Source organism: Pithys albifrons, chromosome 2 (assembly GCF_047495875.1).
Source record: "Pithys albifrons albifrons isolate INPA30051 chromosome 2, PitAlb_v1, whole genome shotgun sequence".
NCBI classification, from domain to species: domain Eukaryota; kingdom Metazoa; phylum Chordata; class Aves; order Passeriformes; family Thamnophilidae; genus Pithys; species Pithys albifrons.
Window position 1 is genome coordinate 117,402,482 of NC_092459.1, and position 21,064 is coordinate 117,423,545.

The 21,064-nt window shown below is 49.2% G+C and overlaps 1 protein-coding gene across 4 annotated transcripts in view; it reads right to left on the minus strand.

The window, feature by feature from the left end:
- SPTBN1 (spectrin beta, non-erythrocytic 1) overlaps positions 1-21,064 on the minus strand; it is a 117,995-nt gene that overhangs the window by 74,644 nt on the left and 22,287 nt on the right. For all 4 annotated transcript variants that reach the window (XM_071582254.1, XM_071582255.1, XM_071582253.1 and 1 more), the window contains exon 2: positions 8,327-8,525. In XM_071582254.1, coding sequence (XP_071438355.1) covers positions 8,327-8,474 — 148 coding nt within the window. In that variant the 5' untranslated portion in view covers positions 8,475-8,525. The remainder of the gene's footprint in view (positions 1-8,326; positions 8,526-21,064) is intronic.

Sequence of the window (21,064 nt, forward strand, 5' to 3'; positions counted from 1 at the left end):
CATGACTTTTGTAACAGCATGTCCTTGCTCACTGCAGGAGTGGAACACCTGCCAGGAAGGCCCCCAGGACAGAGCTACAGGAAAACTCAAGAACACTTTGGAAGAAATGATGGTTTCTGTTGGTTTGCATTCCAGCCCAAATGGGCTCTGCTGACCCCTGAGCTCCCCAGTGCAGGGAAGTCACCCCCCCAAAACTGAACTACATTCCCAGGTTTCATTTGTTGCCCATCAAATGCACTTGGTTTTCTCCCTGATGTAGATGAATAACCCTTAAAAATTCTACTCAAATCCAACACAGTGCACAGGTACACACTTAACACACTTGCTGTGAAATTTTGGCATGAAATCACATTTTAAATGTTCATAGAGAAAATTCTTTTTTAAGGATTTTAATGCACTTTTCTAGAAGCTGGAATTATTTTCATTGCCTCTCCCTATTTTCTCCTCCATCTGAATTGCATCTATGTTCAGATGTAAGAGAGAGAGATTCCCACCCTCCTTTTTCTCTTCTTCCTTTTGCACCCTTTTCTCCTTTTCCCAGTTAGACCATGAACACAGAAGATGCACTGTTGTTGCTACACCAAAATCACTCAGGCATGAAAATTCAAGCTCCTTGCAAAATGGAAACTGGGTGGAAACAAGCAGCAGAACACACTGATCTTCACATATTTCCATAAACCAGAGTATTTCCCTATCTGGAAGCTGCTCTCCCTGCCAAAAAGCTTAGTGATCAATTGACAAGTATTAACTGTGTCCAACACAGGTAGTTACTGTTCCAGAGCAAGCTACGCATTTTTATATAATGTTTAGAAAAAAAGATACAGTACACACTTAGGTGTACAAATGCTGTCACGTGACACCATCTGGTCTAAAGGCTTAATAACATTTAAAGGAAGAAAACTGGAAAAAATCATCACACAATAAACACATAAAAAATTGTTGGCAAAAAAATTAGCAGTGTTTGTGTTGCCCACTGGAAGAGTTCAAAACTCTTAGAGAGAATGCTGGAAACAAAAACCGTGGAACCTGGAGTGGGTTTTCACCATCCTCGCTACTTGGCTGGTCCTCATCCCTGTTCCTGTTCTTTTTGCCTCTCCCCTGTCAAGGCAACTCATCTCCAGGCAATCAGGGTTTGCATCTCTCCAGGATATTACCTCCAGATAAGAATCAAAGCTCTGTTCCGAGGGAATGATTTCATTGCTAATCTCTCCCCATTAGGAGAGCTCCAAGGTTAACAGAAATTAGTAAACATTTCTGAATCCTGTATTGAATTCCGCTTTGCAGTGTGCTCTGCTGGACATTATTTATACTTCAGGGAGTGCTTTCAGGCAGTATCCCAGCAACAAATAGAAGGAAAAAAATGTGAGGCACATTGCAGATTTGGCTGAATAAATAACATAAATACAGATACATGGCTAGTTTGATGCTAAAGACATGAGACCAGAACATTCTCTTCTGCATACGCATTTTTTGTGGAAAGACTTCTTTTGAATTACAGGGTCATGACTAGGTTTTGAAATTCATCCATAGCTAAGCTCACCCCTGATAGAAGTAACTATTTGAAGAAAAAAAATCATTATTATTGGCATGTAGTTTCTATTAAGAAGAAATCCTTTCCATGAAAAAGACTCAGTAAATTATCTCAAAATGATCTCATTATCTCAGCGAAGGGGCTTGTGGTTTCTCAGTATTAAATATCCCTAAAACATCGACTCCAACAGCAAAGAACATGTATAGTCTCCTCAGTGTTCAGGTTTCCTGTGATGGGCCACTCTGGGTGAGTTCCCAGCAGGTGTAAGTCAGCACAGCCTCACATCAGCCATGGGAGAATGGCAGTCTGTACCAGCTGACAGTCTGGCTGGGAGGTCTCCTCCTGAATTGCTACCTTCAGCACGATTTTACCCAGCCCACAGGAGTGTCCAGCTCAGCTCTCAGTAACTCTGTGCAGGGTGTCTCCCAGTGAGCATTTTTGCTTTCCCTGAGCAACTGGTGCAGCCAGAGTGCTTTACAGCCCTCCACAAATCCTGCCCTGCCTCTCCCTGCTCCAGCTGGTGCTGCCTCCTGTCAGCTCAGTGTTTTGGGGCAGCCTCGCTCTGCAGCTCTTCCTCTTCACCGATGCCATGGGGATGAACGGATGAGGGAATGAAGTGCACAGGAGGGTGCTGTGCTGCTCTGGGGGTTAGTTAAGGCACAGCTCTCACCTACAATCAGGGCAGGCAGGAAGCACACTGTGGAAGGTGTTCACATGCCCAGGTGTGGTCACACAGATTTACCTGCTTCCAGGATTATCCTGTGTGTATCTCACAGGTAATATCCCAAATGCAAACACAGCTATGCACACACAGTCACACACATCCATTAGTTTTCCATTTTCTTCCTCTAGGTACAGATGGCTCTTTATATTTAATCTTAACTACAGCACAGAATTCTCTGGTACCTTATTTGCTAAATTACTGAACTGCTGTCCAAGCAGAGAGTCCTCTGTGCAGAAGGACTGGCAAATGCCTGGAGCTTCCCACAAGAAACCATGAGAAGCAGCCATGGGTCTGCATTCCAGTCCAGGAGTGGAATGCACAGGAACTCAGAGATCTAAGGATCAATCCATACAGGCTCACGCTGACATGATTCTGGGCTGTCCTGTGTACGTGTCCAGCCCGACACTGCTTAGTCCTGAAAGGATTTCACCAGAGACACAAAGTGATGGCAGTGTCAAACTTTCCAGAGCAGAGCTGCCAGCAGCTGCTCCCATCCTGCTCCCGCCCCAGAGAAGCCAAAAGCCTATTTTTCCAGCTCTGCTCATCCTGCCTGGACAATGTGTACAAGATTGCAGTTATTCACCAGGATGCAACCACTGTCATGCATCACTGCTACCAAGTACTCATAAATCCTGTCCACAGAGCAGACAAGCACGTGTGATTCCAGAAAACTCGAAAGGCATGGTCAGCAGGACCTTTTATCAATGCTTGGCTCTATACTCACAAAGCTACACTGGACCATGGATCTAATCAGACTACAAAGAATCTGACTTACACCTCCATGTAGTTTGCAACACTACTTGTTTGATTCTAAAGAGAAGGAGCAAACCCCCAAACTATGCCTAACTGATACCAAAAACCATGTTTTAGCAATAAGACACAAATGACTTCTGTACCAAGTTACATTTTCAAAGAGACCTCATTGAATAGAAGTTATTCTCGTTAACTTGGAAGTTATTTTATGTACTGCAGACACACAGTGGCTTTTCTTTTTGGGTCAGTCTACTGATAATCCTTATAAACACTAAGAACAAATATTATTTATAGTCTGGTCTTTGCTATTTGCTTGAGAAACAGTTCTCCACCAGCAGCTCTAAGAGCCAGTGCATTAATGTGCAGTGGCAGATGGGCTGAGCTGCTTCTCGTCCTGTGGAAAGAGCCCGGTGCCTGAGCAGTCCCAGTGCCAGCCCCGCAGGTGACGTGCCAGCCCAGCAGCCTCTGCACTGCCCTGCTCACTCCCCTCATGCCTGCAGGACACACAGCACACCAAGTGACACTCCTGCTCCCAGCTCAGCCTCTGTGGATTCTGGGAAGGTTAGCAACAACAGCTGAGAAACCACTCCAGAAGTAAAATCCAGAGGGAAAGCACTGGCTGAGGTCAACATTTGGAAAAGCTTTTGTTGAAATAATTCCATCAACGTTTATCTGAGCAAAACAAGAATTTTCAACATAAGCCCTTTCATGCTAATCTAAGAACGCCTGCATTAGGCCTTTGGGTGCTAAACAAACCCACGGGCCCACAACCAGCACTGCCCTGCCAGTGCCAAGGAGATTTCACTGCTGGAAGGTTTTGATTCCTCTTCAGTGTCAAGCGAATCCTTCAGGTGCCCTTCCAACTTGGTTTGCAAGCGTCAATAGACTACTGAGCTCTCTCTCCTTAACCATTTGCTGTTCTTAAAATCAGTCACTGATTTTCAAGTCTTGGATAGCTCAGGTACTGGATACCCATGAAACATCCTGCAAGGGCTTATTCTCAGTATGCTCTTTCAAAGCCAAGAAGAAACCAAAGGTTTATTCTCTTGAGTTCTAAATCATTGTAGTTTGTCCTTTTTTATTGATTTGAGGCCTGAAACTTCATTCTGACTGTGCAGATTCTTTTGTATCTTTAGTGTATACTCAAATGGAAACTTTGCTGTGAGATGCTTGACAGCAGCAACAGGCAGGTGTGTGACACCTGGAGAGTACTGGATGCAGGACCTTTCTCTGCACTCTTTTGGGGGGTTGTTCTGCTGACTTTTTGCACTGGAGTTTGCACTGAGGGGAACAGCTCAAATATCAGGGTCAAAAGGGCTAATTAACATCTCATATGGTACCCAGAGTTTTCCCATTGCAAGTTTTTTCTCATTTTTTTTAACCTTAAGAAATGGGTACTCCACTACATTAACAAGAAAAACTTTTCCATGGTGTAACTTCAGGAACTATTTCAATGCTTTTCCTCCTTTTGCCTCTGGAGAATTCAGGTCACTGGCATGAATGGCAAGCCTAGTTTGTGCAACAAGGACAACCAAGGAAAGCTGCCCAACAAATGCAGCCTCTGTACCTGGATTGCCCTGGAAGGCTCAGGGACACCGTGTTGTGCAACACCAGCCAGTGTCCCAGCCAATGCACAGCCACTTGGGTGAAGCTGGAAAAGGAAGGCACAGCTTCCCCTGCCTGCACTAAGAAACTCCTCTTATGTCAGAAACTTTGAAGCTGGTTTTAATTCATGTGCCAGAGAACTGAGTCACAGACCTTCTGGTCACATGGGTCAACCCAGAGGGTGGAAGGGCAACATACAAATGAGCAGAAAAGCGAGTAACTTTAGCCAAGTGTTTTTAATATTGAATTAGCCAAGTGAAGAAATGGAAAGTGTGAGAGGTGACAATTCTCATGCTACCTGAAAACAGCAGCTGAGGTGGCAAGCACAGTTCCCCTGAATGTCACAGTCCCTGGCTGAGTGTGAAAAATGCTGCTGAACAACTGACCTGTTTCTGAAGGCTTCTGTAAGAGCTCAGTGCCCCAAGGAGCTGCTCAACAAATCTTGTTAGCTAATGGTCCTCCACAGACGAAATCCAACACTGGGGGATTTGTGAATGAAGAATCTTGCTCAAACATGATATCTGTTTGACTCCTACAGAGTGGGTAGAATTACCTGGTCTTCCAACAAGACCTTCCAAAGCACCACAGAGAGCAAGGACAGGTGAAAGACGATTTCCTGCACTGGGATACCTTACTTGGCAAAGAAGGGATCAGTTACCTTCTTCTTGTATCAGTTGCAGAGTGAGTTAGTTCAACATGAATGACAACCAATCTGGTTGCATATCCCTTCAAATCTGGATTCTGATTGAAAGTTGAGTTCCCAGATGATTTGTTGGTTTTAAACCAAACAACCCTTCACACTCTGCTTTTCATGGTACACAGACCACCTCAACAACATTGGTTATCAGCTGCTGTGCTGACAAACCATGTTTTTCTATTACCATCATATCATTCCAGCTCTACCTGAGCTTTCCTCCAGGACACTGTTCCCATCACAGATTATGCTGACCCACCACCACTGCTGTTTAAATATTTCAGCATCCTGATGGAACGTGGGGCCATCATGACTCTTTGTGGAACAGAGTATCAGACTCCAGCTCCAGACCTCCCTTCTCGCCTACTCACTCTCTACCTTACCTAACCTTAGAGGAAATAAGTTTCACTTAAGTGACAGTAAACCAGAATGAGCACAAGATGGAAGCCTTGCTGAAGAGGCACTTCCCAGCTTGCAGAAGAACGTGGACAGAAGATGCTGGCACCAAGGGAGTGAGTACACAGCCCTTGGTCAGGCAGCGTAACATGCCCACGGCTGCTCTAATTTGGAATGCAACACCTTCCATCTTGGAGATGAAAAATAAAGAACCAGTGCCTGTTCATTTGAAACCTTTCATACTCAGACAGGGCAACAACAACAATCCATGAGCATTTTGTAAACTGCAAGACACTGACGGTCTTTTCATTCATCTTGTCACTGATGAGGGTGACATACTGCAAGAGGGGACAACCACAGGCAGTCCATAGATACACCTCATCCGGGACCTCTGGAGAGAGAAATGCTGCTGTCAGGAGGTGGCCAGTCTCAGAGATGTGGGAAGGTGCTTGTCCCCACAAAGAACCAATGCCTATCGAAGCCAAACTGGAGTATTCAGTAAATTATTCAGTAAATCCAGACTCTGAGGAAGAACACAGCTGCTTCTGCTTCAGAGAGCAGTGAAATTCAGCCAGGGAAAAGTGGTGGTGCAACAGCCAGTGAATGTAGGGGTTGTAGAGCCCAGAAGAACCTGCTGACATCCCCCAGCATGACTCTGTGCATTACCAGCCACAGGCTGTTTCACACAGCAGTTATTGTGCCTGATCCCATGACAATCAGCTGAATTAGAGAACACCTTTCCAGAAAGAGCCTGTCTCAACTGAAAGAGGACAAAGACAGAGGTTATTGCTAGCACAGCTCCAGGCTGCAGCTGCTGAAAACCTGCAAGTGCCTTTCTGGGGAGAGCCAAGGAAAGCTGACCCACCCAACAGCAGATCTGAAAATATACCTTGCACAGTGCCAGGAGTACCACGGCTCAGCCTCTGACCAGAACCTCAGCTTTGCAACACAAACCTCTCTTCGGTGCTCTCTCCCTGCACCATGATTAGGCTGTCAAGCAGTGCTGCAGCAGTGCAGGATGCTAAGCCAAGTTTTGGCAGCACAAGCATTCTCAGCACTAACAGTAAAGAATTACAGGTATGAAAATGTATCCAATTAAAATAACTATGAGTAATGCTTATTCAGAAGAAAAATAAATACACCACACTGTGGGAAAATGTTTAAATATTCCTCTGAATGGAATCTGCAGCAAAATTATTTGCTTTGACATTGGTATTTGTTTTAGGCTGTCTAAATAATTCAAGTACTTTCCTTGCGTTACTTCTCCTTGAAGTAAGAGTTTCATGTTTATTATTCATTACTCAGGTGGGGAGCTCTGCTTGCTACAAAAGTAAGTGGAACAACCAACTGCAGTAAGATCTGGCACCCAAACATGGCCCATGAGCTTTGGACCAAAAAACATTCCCACCCAAGGAACAGAATGTAACCCACAACTACTAACGTGGCAGGAAAAAACCCACAGTTTCTTCCTCAAACAAGATTAGACTACTAAAGTAAAACAACCCAAGTTGAGATTCTTTTCATCCACCACTAATCTGCCACCAAAACAAACTGTTTCTGATCCCACTCAGCACAGCCCTGTCCAGGTCAGGCATTTTCCTTGTCATTCCAAATGCCCCCTGGAATGGGAACTGCTGTAATTAAAGACAGCAAAATCCAACACACCCTCTGTGTGAGCAGCTTCATTAAGTCGATATATTACTGTCCTCAGTTACACGATCTGCTCTCTGCCCACCTGCATGAACTCCTCCATTCCCCTGCTGCTCAGCCCCAAACCTGATCCTGCCCTGTGCCTGGCACCAAAGATGTTCTGCCCCTGCCCCATCCCCAGAGCTAGAATGGAGAGCAGAAAGGGCGCCCTGCGCTCCAGGGCCGTCCTCATCGGAATCACAAATGGAGCAGCTGATACTTTGTCTCGGCGCGGCTCAGTTCATAAACCCCCTTCCACACCTCAGGAGGTGTTGGGTTTAAAACCGTCCTTGGAGCTCGGATTTCACCACCAGAATGTTCAGCATATTTTGAGCTGTTTCCTATGCGTGTCCCAGACTGCCAAGGCATTTTGTTCAGAGGTCAGAAATGTGGGCAGGCTACTATAAAAGTGAGGAAATCATTTACAGAATGCATAAAAATTACTCTGCAGGGCAGTGCCTCAGAGCTGAGAGGACATGATGTAATCTCTTTGCTGCATAAACAAATTTGGTTAATGTACAGCCTTTAATGCACAATAATCAAATGTTTTAAACACAGAAGATCGAACCCAATTTCATTTCTCTGATGGTGAGGGTGGAATTCAGCAAGTATTTCAGAAAAATTGTATAGTTCCAACATTCATTACTACATGACAACTATCTCCACCTACCACATTCCCCTTTTCCAGGGCAAGTGAAATGTTTTGCACACCTTCAAATGCAGATATTTTGAAGCAGAGCTTCGTTATCCCTCTGATTTTTATTTTCCAAATCTGGAAACCAGCATCATTATCAAGCACAGAAGCCTAATCAGAACCATTAGAATGCACAGCCACAATGGTTACTGACTGATGAGGTGAGAAACGGAGTCGGTACACCCCTGTGAGTGAATGGGCACACTGGGATGGAATGTGCCCCCTGTGGTCAGTGCTTACCAGCCAGGGCCTTGATGCGGGAGCGCTCGAACAGCCGAGCAGAGCTGTTCTCGTTGTCCCAGTCGTCCACATCCCAGCGGTTGTTGACATCGCTGTACTGCTGTTGGATTTCAATGTTGTCGTAGTCTGTCGCTACCGTCGTCGTCATCCTGAGCCTTCTTAACCTCTCCTCACCATCAGATTCCTCTTAAAGACCTCTCTGAAAGAAAGAGATGCAATAATAATATTTTAGACAACGCACATATATTGGAAGAAAGTTGTAAAGTACAAGCTCAAGACTTGTTTTCAAAAATCAGTGACTTTTGCTTGAAGCACAAGCTCAAGAATAGGTGAGGTACCAACCAGACCATCAGAGAATAAACAGATGAACAAATATTCTTTAAAAATTATGTACTTCCCAAAAGCCACCACATATCCAAATTATCATGTTCAGCTCCACAGAGCAGAATACACATGGAATGGTGCAGTAAGACACTTTTCACTGCTGTTATTTTCAAAAGCAGCCCATCAGCTTTATAGATCTGAGAGTGCTGGCTAAAGCATATGGAGCTGTGGATAACTCAGCTAAGAAAAGCCTCAAGCGCAAAGACAACCTCAACACCTTTACAAAATGGTGTAAATACTGATGGAAAAAAATGCAGATCCTTAGAAAGCCACATAAGCATTTGACCAGCAGAAGCCTTTTAATATGAACCTGAAAAAACATTTCCATCTCTGCAAGCAAATGCTGACTTTGTGACTGGTCCTGACAATTTATTTATGAACTAATCCAGATAAAACCATCTAATTAATGCATTGCTTTGAACTCTCCCTAGCAACAACATGGCACCCACCAACGCAGCTCTTAGGGTGAGCTTCTCCTCTTTCAGGCAGTCGGGTGCTATGGGCATATTTATTCTGTTTTCTAACAGGAACTTGCACGTATTTATCAGCACTAGCTATGAGGGAGGTGTTACAGGGATGTAAACCCTGCGGGAACAGCGCTGGGCACCGGTGAGCGCCCCGAGAGCGCCGGGGCGGCCCTGAGGGGCACGGGGAGCTCAGACACACACGGCCCACCTTTGCAACACTAACAGCCACCAGCGATACAGTTAAATACGGGGACAAGGCCGAGCCCCTCACAGGCCCGAGAGCCTTTACCTGGGCGAGGTGGGCGCTGCCCTCAGGGTGGCCGCGGGGGCTGCTGCGGCCACAACCGCCCTCAGCCACCGGCACGGACTCGGGGTTCGCGGCGGGGCCAGCCCGCCCTCACTCCCGGAGCCGGGGCTGCCCCTCAAGGCTGGGGCTACCCCTCACGACCAAGCCTGCCCTGACTGTGGAGCTGAGGCCGCCCCTCACGGCCGAACCCGCCCCTCACTGTGGAGCCGGGGCCGCCTCTCCCGGCCGAGCTCGCCCTCAGAGCCAAGATCGCCCTCACTGTGGAGCTGAGGCCGCCCCTCACGGCCGAACCCAGGCTCAGAGCTAGGGCCGCTCCTCCAGGGCCGAGTTCGCCCTCACGATCGGGGCCGCCGCTCACTGTGGAGCCGGGGCCGCTTCTCCCGGCCAAGATCGCCCTCACTGTGGAGCTGGGGCCTCCTCTCACGGCTGAGCTCGCCCTCACGGTGGAGCCGGGGCCGCCCCTCACGGCCGATCCCGCCTCTCCCGGCCGGCCCCGCCCTCAGCCCCGCCCGCCGCAGCCGCTCCCGCCTCAGGCCCGCCCCGCTGGCGCCCCCTGCCGGCGCAGCGCCGCCCGGCACGGCCCCGCCCGCCGCGCGCCTGTCGTGACATGAACCACCGCGCTCGGCCCTCCCGACAGCGCAGGGACACACAGGGATGCAGCAAAGGCGGGGGAAGGGTTAAATCCCACTGGGAGCATTTCAGCTGATCCTCAAGTGGGATCTCCCACTGATGCCTGAACACGGGCAGGAATCGGGGTTAATTCCAATTAAATCCATGGAGCAACCAGGGTATAAACAACGAGCGGGAACAGATTGGTCCACAGCATCAGTTTCCATCTTTTCTATATTCACCAGTGCCCAAGGAAGAGAAGATGTGCCATTGGAAAAGCTGCAGCTCCAGCTGTCAAAATAAAAGCAGTGACCCCAAAATCGGGATGCACTGACATGTAATTTGATACAGATGGAACAAGCCGTGGGGTTTCATTTATTTATATATCTGTCCTGGTTAGACATAAACATAACTGGATCCAGAATAAATTCAACTCTAACTTGTGCTTTATCACTTCTCTCAGCCTTCCTGAGCATCACACAAACAAAATCTATCCCAGATAAAGCTAAATTGAGCATGAAATGGCCTGTTATCCCACACCTATAGGGCTGGAAAACGTATATCCTTGCTCTGATTCCAATCAAAGCAGTGCCTCTTTCCCTGCCATCACACTCCCTTTTCCTGGGATGCGGCTCCACAGCACAGGAATAGCAGGGAGGGGAGCAGGGTGGAAATAAGCACCTTGCAGCAGAGCCCTTGTGTGGGAAGGGGAGGCAACACCAGGGAATGCTGATCCCAAATGTGCATCTCCACAGCAAGCAGCATCTCCAGTCTGTGCTGCAAAACAGTTTTCTGTGATCCAGCACAACCCGCTGGAGCCTCCAGGAACAGGGAGGGAAGATAAACACAAGCTCAGCAGAAACTCCAGGAGTGGAGGTCCTGCAGCTGGGCTGGGCCACAACAGCACGTCTTGTTTCTGCGCTCAGGGTGTCCTCATGTGACTCAAGAAACATCAGCAACCACCCAGAGTTAACTGGGGAGTATTCTGCAGCTCCTAAAGTAGCTGAGTCTGCTGTTAAAGACCTTGAATGAAACTGGAATCAGCCCTGCATGTGGAGGACACATGCTAAAAATCCTCTGTGTGTGCATAACACACACAAACATGTCATACACATATATTGGACACGTGCTGAAAGCCCTGTGTGTAACACAGACATACATGTCACACACATACATTGGACATATGCTGAAAATCCTCTGTGTGTATAACACACACATACATGTATCAGACACATGCTGAAAATCCTCTGTGTATAACACACACATACATGTCACACACATGTATCAGACACATGCTGAAAATCCTCTGTGTATAACACACACATACATGTCACACACATACATTGGACATATGCTGAAAATCCTCTGTGTATAACACACACACACATGTCACACACATGTATCAGACACATGGTGAAATCCCTGTGTGTGTATAACACACACACACATGTCACACACATGTATTTACAGCCTTATTTTAACCCTGCCACCTGCAGTGCTCTGCACAAAGCACCCGCCAGCACCCCCAGAGACCACCAAGAACACAGAGCAGGGACAAAGAGAAGCCTTTGTCACTTCAACCCCCCAGCCTGGCTTTAAGCTGAAACGTCCATCTGAGAGAGGAACAGTGTTTTCCATGGAAAGCCAAAGGCAACACCAGTTCCAGCTGTCAGCATCCTGAGCAGCATCCTCCAAGCCAACCCACGCTCAGGGTTTGAGAGCCACAGGCACACTGGGGTCAGGGCAGTTCAGAAGTAGCAGGTCCCAGTTTCAATACCATTCACAAATCAGATGGTCTGTAGGATGTTACACAGGGCTTAAAACAAGACAAAACAGGCACTGGGGGTTCTCAGCTGGTCCAGGCCCTCCTCAACGCACCTGCCAGTGCTGGGTGCCCCTGGGTTTACAGATATTAGAGGCAATTCCAGGGATGAGGAGGCACAGGGGTGGATTAATAAATTGGGTGGATCTGCTTGAGGCCCTGAGTCCACGGCACAGCCCACCACCATGGGCAGAGAAAGATCCACACCTTCCCCAGCTTCCTCACTGATAAAATATAAAATACAACACTGCTGCCCTCTGCCATGGATCCAACACCAGACGACCTCAGGAGACAAAAGAGCCCAAACCATTTCATTTCAAAGCATTCTTTAAAACCTATTGCATAACTGGAGGGCGGGGGGGTTGGCATTCTCTTCAAAAAGAAGAAATGGCTTGAAGAAAAAAATCAGTTACCAGGAAGAGCATTTTCTCAGACAGTTTTCAAAGGCCATATCCAGGGGTCAGACCTTTTGTATTTATTTTCATAAATAAACCAGATTCCGCTCTGTTTGTTTCTCAGATAATAGAAAACAAACAATTTTATTCAGCCCATCTGAAGAATGAATTAATTTTAAAAAAATTCATTGGCTACTCTTAAATGCAATCATGTAATTCACTAAACAGGCTGAGACTGTAATCCCTGAAGTTCTGCCATAACCACACATCTGGAATTACTTTCTAATAGTTACAGTTATCTTTGAAGTAAACACTGTTTTTTCAAGAGTTACTATTCTTCCAAGAAACACACTAAGCTGTACTTAAGATTCATGTTACTCTTACTAAGGACTGTCAAGAGGTTTTCGTGGTGTTTTGATTGAAGGAAATACATTTTGAACAGCAATGCCCCAATGGTCTCATTGCTTGTGTAGGCAGACACACAACCCAACTATTAGAGATCAACTGTGTATTTAACTCTCCCTGGATGTGTGACAGGACTGAGAAGGGGACACCTCCATCACCTCCAGCTTACCAGAGCACAACCACTGTGACAAAGCACCTACAGATCAGATCTGTACCTCAAAGAAACCACAATTACACACTTATCCCTCTGAAACCAGGGCCGGATGAGCACAGAAACCAACTCCATCACTCTTTCTTTGCAGGATACTTTCCATCCCAGACTATATTTCTCTCCCACTGATGGCTCAGACCATCTCATCAGTCCAACAAATTCACTTTAGAGCAGTGATATTATCAAAAAAGGGAAAACCTAGTTAAAATATAACCAAACTATTCTGAGCAACATTCATCTCCCTCCTATAACAGCAGCACAACAGACACTTAATAATTTTTAAACTGATATTTAAGCTGGAGAATGGAAGTTCTTCTGAACTCCCAGCCTCCAGCCACATTTTGTTGCCCCATCAGGGTGAGATTCTCACCTTAGGTTTCCAGAGAAGAAACTGGCCCCATCACAGGTCAATAGGGACACCTCTGGGGAGGCTTGAGGAGAGACACATCAAACACCCCCACAAGTCAAATCCTGAAGTTTTTACAAAATACTAGTTAGAAACTCAAGAGTTATACAGAACCCTTGGATTGAAAAATTGAACTTCTGAGCATAAAGCTTGGAAAGACTGGAAAATGCCTGTCCCAGTTCTGGACATTTCTTAACTGGGAACCCAAGGAGGTGTTTTCCAGCCTCTCTCCCTGCACTGCAGCACAGAACTTGAGGGACAGGAGCTCCCCTGTCCTGACAGGGCACTGAGGAGAACACTCCCTCACATTCTGGCTTGTTGTTTCAGCTGCTGAACCAATCCCACAATAATAAAGGCAGTAACTCAGCAGGGCCGTAACTCCCTTGACCTCCAGTATTGCCTCTCTCTCATGCAGGGCCAGGCTCCCAGTCCCATATTCCCTTTGACAAACAGAACCACACTGTTCCTGCATTTTCCAGCCCCAGAGTGCTCCCTGGTTTTGTCTCTGCTTCCCAAGCTGACTGTGCTTTGTGGTGCTGCCTCCCCTGGCTGTCCAGGATCGGGGATGGAGAGCCCAGAGTTCCCTGAAAGGTCAGGGCCAGGGGGGCACAGGCTGTGCTACCAGGAACTCAAATGCCACAATCAGCCTGTAGGGCACTTCAGGAATGCACAAACAAGGCAAGACTGAAGCCTCTTTATTCCCAACACAGGCTGGAAATGCCTGCAAAGGTCATTAAAATCACTCAGCCTGTCCTTCCCAAGCTCAGCCAGCCCCTCACTGGAAACCAGTGCCCAGGCAGCTGGGAGGGGTTCACGGGCCCGTTTTCCCTCTGAGGGCCCTGGGAGATCAGGCTCCAGCTGGGAGGTGGCTTTGTATTCAGTGAGCACGGAGACAACCTGAGGGAGTGTTTGTGCTGCTCCCTGGGGGGCAGGAACAGCCCCGTGGCACCCCCAGTGCTGCCAGCAGGTGGCTGGGCACACCCAGCACCCTGCACAGGACAAGGTTCCACCAGCCAAGCACAGCAGGGCACAGAGCAACTCAAAATAACTGCAATGGGTTATGTAGCAAACATGAATCTCTATTTCAAACCATTCAGTTCCAGCACAGACCAATAAAACCTCCTAAACTGATGCTCTGCACATTCGGTGCCAAAGTTTCACCCAGTTTCCCATCCATTACCCAGCAAATCTGGATTCCAATTTTTCCTGAAGGCTTTAGAATAATTTAATTAATATGTAGCGTCCTAATTTGTCCTCTGTAATCTGGGGTAGCTCCACCCAGCTGAGGATGCAACCCAAAATGTGCTAACATCATTTGAAGAGCCTCCTGAAAACACAGAGGGGGCAGGGGAGGCTTCAGATGAATTTCATCCCAGAATAGATACGGCCTCTGAACCATCCTCTAGAGAAGCCCAAGCTCCTCCACCAACTACACAAACTGTGAAAAGACTAAACCAGAAAAAATCTCAGATGTTTTAGGTAGAAAATGGCAGGTTTGGGAAAGAAGTTTATAAAGAGAAGCACAAAGATGAGGCAGAGCTGAACTTACCACACACACTTCAGAGTGGAGTGAGCACCAGATCCCTTGTGGGCCTTCCCTTCCTTTCCCCTCATCCCTGGAAGAATGTAAACCACATTTTGCCAAGCTGCTGAGGGGAGGGCTCTGCCCTCAGACCTCAGCTCATTCCTCCAGCCCTGCTGAGAGAGGAAGTGCTGGGATCCTGCAGAGCCTGTACTGAGGAACACGGACACCCAGGAGGGCTGTGCTGTGGGAGAGAAACCCCATACGCTGCCAGTGCCAGCCCAGACCCAGGAATGCAACCTCCTGATTCAGTTTGTAAGCAAAACAGAGCTCTCAACCTCTCTCCTCGTGTGTTCATGGCTCTCCTTCAGCCATCACTGCTGGGCAAGGCCAGTTCTGTAAGAGCACAGTTCAGCTCCAGCACTCCAGGCACAGGGTAGTCCGTGGCTGCTCAGTGAGAGCCATGCATTAAACATGGCTCCACTCCAAGTCAGAGCACCTTTGGGCCCAGCATGGCCAAGAGATGTAGTAACTCAGCACCCCACCCAAAAAATCTGGTGAAACATCAGCTGGGCATTTTCTAAAGCTGCCATCCTGCCTTCTGCTTCTGAGTCAACAAAGAAACTGCCACAGATTTCAATCTGGGCAGCTCTTGGTCAATCACTTTTGAAAAACACTTTCATCACCCTCACTCTCTTTCCTATGTCAGTGAAAGACAGTCTCTGGAATTATTAGGATGTCTGGGAGTGTCCTGCCATGCAAGTGGCTTGGCTGGGAAACACCTGGGGCACCAGCTCAGCCCTGCTCTGCAGTTCCTCTGCCCATCTCCATTCCCACATCACTTCTCAGTTCCACATCCCAGTTATTAGATCTCCCACCCATTTTCAGGAAGAGCTGCATTTCTGGGTAGGGTAACCCATCGAAAAGGTGCCTTTTCCAGAGTTTAGGCCCAGTGAGGTTGCTCCCATGGAGGACAATTCAAGTGCCAGTTCAGGAGTTTACAATAAATCCCCCAATCTGCTGTCCAGGCTTTGCAGCCTTGTCCTGGTGCTCGGCCATCCAAAAGCAAACACAGCTGGTCACTGTTAAAAGGGAGAAATGAGCAGCAAACCCAGGGCTGGTGTCCTGGGGGGGACTGGAATAGGACCCTGAATGTTGTAAGGGCTTTACAGGACAACTCCTCTGGCCTGAGCACCTGTGTGCTCTGATCCCTCTGATCACCTGCACCTGCACCCAGCAGCTGGCAGGCCAGCCCTTTCTCTGAGGGTACCACTGTCAGCAGGCCACTAATAAACACTTGGAGAGAACCTTTTGACTGTGGAATGGCTGATGTATTTCACTACTCATCAACAGGCTTCCAAAGAAACTACCAAAAAAATTCCTTCTCAACTCGCAGGGCATTTAAAGGACAATCTTTAGTATCACCATGTTCTAGAAGCTATCTGTGGGCTGACCTTCACCAAAAGAATGTGAAAATACAGGGCAACTGTCTACAGTGCTATTTACGTTTTTCTACAGTGGAACAAAACAGAGTCTTTTTTAGTATTTTTCAAGTGCTCACACAGAGTTCCCATCAAAACCAGGTACCCTTGGAAAGGAGCTTCCCCATGTTCTGCTCTCTACTCTCCCGTGACCCAGCTTAGGAGAAACAGAGCTCTGTGAACCTGCTGTGCCTGGGGAAGGGCTGGGCACAGCCACTCCTGCAGCCTGGGCTCTGTCACAGGCTGGTGCCCCTCTGGATGGAGGCACTGCTGTCTGTGCAGAAAAAGCCTCACATCCTGATCCAGGCCTGGCAGGCAGCCCCAGACATCCTGAGTGCCCTCAGTGACATCACTGTTTATTTGGACAGTGCTCCAGCAAACTGGCACTGCCAGGTGGTTCCTCCTGAAGGGCATCATGGAAACAGCAGCAACCTGCAGTGAGACACGGCCCAGGAGGAAGGTACCACTCAGGAGTCACTTGGCTGTGTGGTGAGTGCTGTGTCTGCCTCGGTGCCCACAGTGAGTGCTGTGCCCACCTCTGTGCCCATGGTGAGTGCTGTGCCCACAGTGAGTGCTGTGCCCACCTCTGTGCCCATGGTGAGTGCTGTGCCCACGGTGAGTGCTGTGCCCACCTCTGTGCCCATGGTGAGTGCTGTGCCCACAGTGAGTGCTGTGCCTGCCTCTGTGCCCACGGTGAGTGCTGTGCCCACTCCGTGCCCACAGTGAGTGCTGTGCCCACTTCTGTGCCCACGTGGCCCACGGACACGGGTGTGTTTCTGCTGCATCCACCCACTGGGGTGCGGAGAGCCATGGCCATGTTCCCAGAGAGGGAGAGGGCCCAGAACTCTGTGCCACGGGGCTGCCTCACCACGGCCCCTGTTCCCGGGGAGGGAGAGGACCCAGAGCTCTCTCTGTGCCACGGGGCTGCCTCAGCCACGCAGCCACAGCAGGAGTATCCTGCCCCACTCCTCACTGAATGGAAGGGTCTCACCCAGAATTACATGCACAAGGAGAGCACCATCACCCCGCCCATGCCCTGTGCTCACACTGAGCTGACTCCAGGCACTGCCACACTCCCATCCCGAGGAGCACATTCCTCTCTCCAGAGGAGATGCGATAGCTCTGACCTCCTTAGGGAGGAGGAGGCTACCAAGCACACAGGCTGCAAACTCACCACCTGCCGTCTATTGCCCTTCTATGCCCCCTCTCCACTTCCCGCTTGCGCCCTTCCTCGAGGCCCCAGCCCAACCCACAGACACTGAGCGTGTGGCTGTGTGGGAGCGGCAGGAGCTGTGCCCGTGTTCCCTGGCCCGCATTACTGTGTCCTCCCCGTGGGAGGAGCCTGCTGCCCACCCGGCTCTGCTGCCCACCCGGCCCTGCTGCCCACCCCGCTCTGCCGCCCACCCGGTTCCTGATGCCCACCCCGCTCCTGCTGCCCACCCGGCCTCCTGCCACCCACCCTGCTCTGTTGCCCATCTCTCTCCTGCCGCCCACCCCGTTCCTGCCGCAGTGCCGAGCTCCGGCACGGCCGGAACGCTTCGCAGCCGTGGGAGGATGAGCGCACTCCCAGCTCGGCAATCCTGGCGTGGTCCGCAGGGAGGGGGCACGAAAACAGGCAGTAATGTCAAGCTCCGCTGATTTACACCTCGACAAGACTCCTCCGGGCCGGAGGCTTTTATGTAAGGGCAGGGAAAGGCTCCATCACTCAGCGGAGGAGAAATTCAGGCCAGGCTGAGTGCAGGAGCCTCCTCCCTGCTCGGCGCTGCTGCTCGGGGGAGGCTCCTGATTGATGACAACTTTCAGGGAGGAAGAATGAGCCAGAGCTGTTCTGGCTCTGCCCCGAACTGCAGAGCAGCAGTGGGAAACCGCACCCAGGGAGACGCCCGAGGAGAAAAGGATGTTTTGTTGCGGAGGCTTTTGTTCGGGACTGTTTATGAGCGGTATTTCACAGCCAGGCAGCCGTGGGAGCATTGACAGGGCCAGCCCGGATGAAAGAACCTGCTCCGCAGTGGGCAGGTTTGGAATTGGCAAACAAACAGGCCCCGAGCCCCAGAGGCCGAGGGCGGGCAGGGTTTGCACAGACGCTCCATGAGGAAACTGCGGGCACGGAGCTGAAGCAACACCTGGTTGGGGCAGCAGCACACGGAGCTCCAGCACAACCCACGGAGGAGCAGCCCCAAGTCCAGCACCAGGGACTGTCACTGAACGAGACACAAGACAGTTACTCCCCAGCACTGCCCAGATGACCCACCTGCTCCCACACACGTACTGGCTCTGGGCACCAGAGGCTCCCGAGCCCTCCCCTCGCTGAGCCAGCCCTGCTGTAGCCAGAGAGCAGCCCAGGAGGTCTGGACAAAGATCTGGCCCAATAAAGGACTCTGATTTGGTTTTGGAGGCGATTGTTCCAGAACAAACACTCCCTTCAGATGTTGGAATCCAAGCCACAGCCACAGCCAGGATCTTGCAAAGCTTTGCCTCTCCATGGCCAAATGCAGCACAGCACTGGGGTGTGTCACAGGTACCACACGGGTTCTAATTGTTCTCCCTTTAAGGAAATTAAACCCAGAATGACAAATTTTGGTTTTGGTGAGATGATGTGAGGCCAGTACTTCACTGTTGGGGAGGGAATGCCAGCTGACTGGAAAGTGAACTGAGAAACAGAGCAGTTTGATATGAAATACCCACCTGAAAACAGGGATGTTGAAAATGGTTCTGCCAATCAGCCCAAAGTGCAGCAGGTGCTGCACATGCACATCCCTGACTGTGCTTCACCAAAACGTGGCCAAAGCTGCTTGGAGAAGGACCTTCCCCAGGAAAGGAGGGAATGTCAGCAGTCACACAGGTAGATTCCCCCAAGCCAGACAGTGTATGGCACAATTCTGTGGAGCCAATGAGATTTCTGGTTGGAGTAACCAAGCGCAGCTTGAGCCGCTGGCTCCCAAAGAGGAGGAAATGTGTCTCATCCTCCCCAGGGGAAACAAAACACATCATCCACTCATTAGTTTCTTGGCAGGGTAATCCAGAGCTGCACATCCAAACTGTCTCCTCACTTCTGCACCAAACCTCCCGTGGGTCAGTGGGTACTGCCCAGAGGAAGACAACAGGTAAAACGGAGCAGTCCCTGCTTTGCCCATATGGCAGTTTTAAATGCACACCAGCTGTTAATTCCTTTCTACATTCTTGACATTTTTTTTGGCCCACTCCCAACAAGACTAAGAGAAACCTTTCCCCCTCAACTTTCATCTGACACATAGATAGAATAGCCAGGCAAGGAAAAGAAATATATATCATAATTGCCTCCATTTAAAGGCGTGCCTGCAGGCCCTCAGTGCATCCCTGCCCTGGGGATGGGTTAAAAAGCCTTAATGCCATCTAAATTAAGTCAATTTGTTATTCAGGACATTTGTGACCAAACAATTTGAGATGCATCCCGGGAGGAAAAAGCACACAGGCCAGAATTTAAAACCCTGGGAAATAAGATGAGAGAAGGGAAGCCAAAGCCCAGAAAAGCTACATCTGAAATAACTCAGGTCAGTATTTCGGTTCTTTGATGTTTCAACTCTGGTTGAGGTTTTTTTTTTATATAAATATTTTAGTGCACATCCTTGTGTGCTGCCTCATGTGAGACAGAGGTATTTATCGTTTTATATAGATATTTATCATTTAATATAGGATACAGTGATGACACTTTCCAGATTTTCCAGGTCAGATGGCTCACCCTTGGAGTGCTGTGCTGCACATCACCCCCAAGATGCTTCTCCAAGCCAGTCCAGCTCCTCCATCCAGGGCCAGCCAGCACAAACCCCTGCCCAGCCCTGCCCAGCTCCCCCTCGAGGTGCCCCTTGGCTGCACTGCCAGGCCAGGGAGTTCCCAGGAGGCAGGGCCAGGGGAAGGCCCCTCTGCTCCCGGGGCCACATGTGGCTGTCCCCGAGCATGGCCGGGGCACAAGGCCTGGGCCCTGCTCACAGCTCTGGAGTCTCCAAGTGGAACAGGCAAATAAACACTCCAGGGACTCTGTCTCCTTCCAATATCCCGCTATTGTTGTTGGCACTTGGCTCTGAGCAGCTCCTGGCCCCACGTGAGCAGGGCTGGGCTTGCAGGGAGCACCCTGGGGAGGGAAAGGGGAACAGGAACACAAGAACAGCAGTTTGGCCCCAAACCTCCAGGGCCCTTCGTGCGGAGCTCACGGGGAACAGCACAAAGTATTTCCACACCAGGACCTCCGACCCACCTCACCCAGCACTGGGAGAGTCAGGAGCAAACACAGCAGGACTGTGGGTGCTCCAGGTGAGAAGCCCAGAACCTGCCCACAAACCTCACGGCACTGAGGGAAAACCTGCACAAAGCAATGGCAGGGGAAATATCTGATTATTAGTTCTTTCTGATTGGAGTTTTTTGCCTGGGAAATGGATCCTCAGCTGGCACAGACCCAACCCAACAGCTGCATTGCTTTCCTACTTCCACAAACACTGGAAAAGTCAGCCAGAGCCCTGTTTGTGCTGGCAGACACCCAAGATTTTATTATTATGTACTATTAGTTCATAGTGAGAAATGTGCACTACAGGAAAAAAAAAAGTCTGGAGAAGCTGGATAATTGAGTGCAGATGTTGAAGATTTATGGAGCTCTCCCCACTGGACAGGATCTTACAGATTGTTTCTATCACCTGTTTGCTTTTGGAGTTTTTAATAAGATAACTATGTGTGCTATCCTGGAAGAATATTCTAGAAT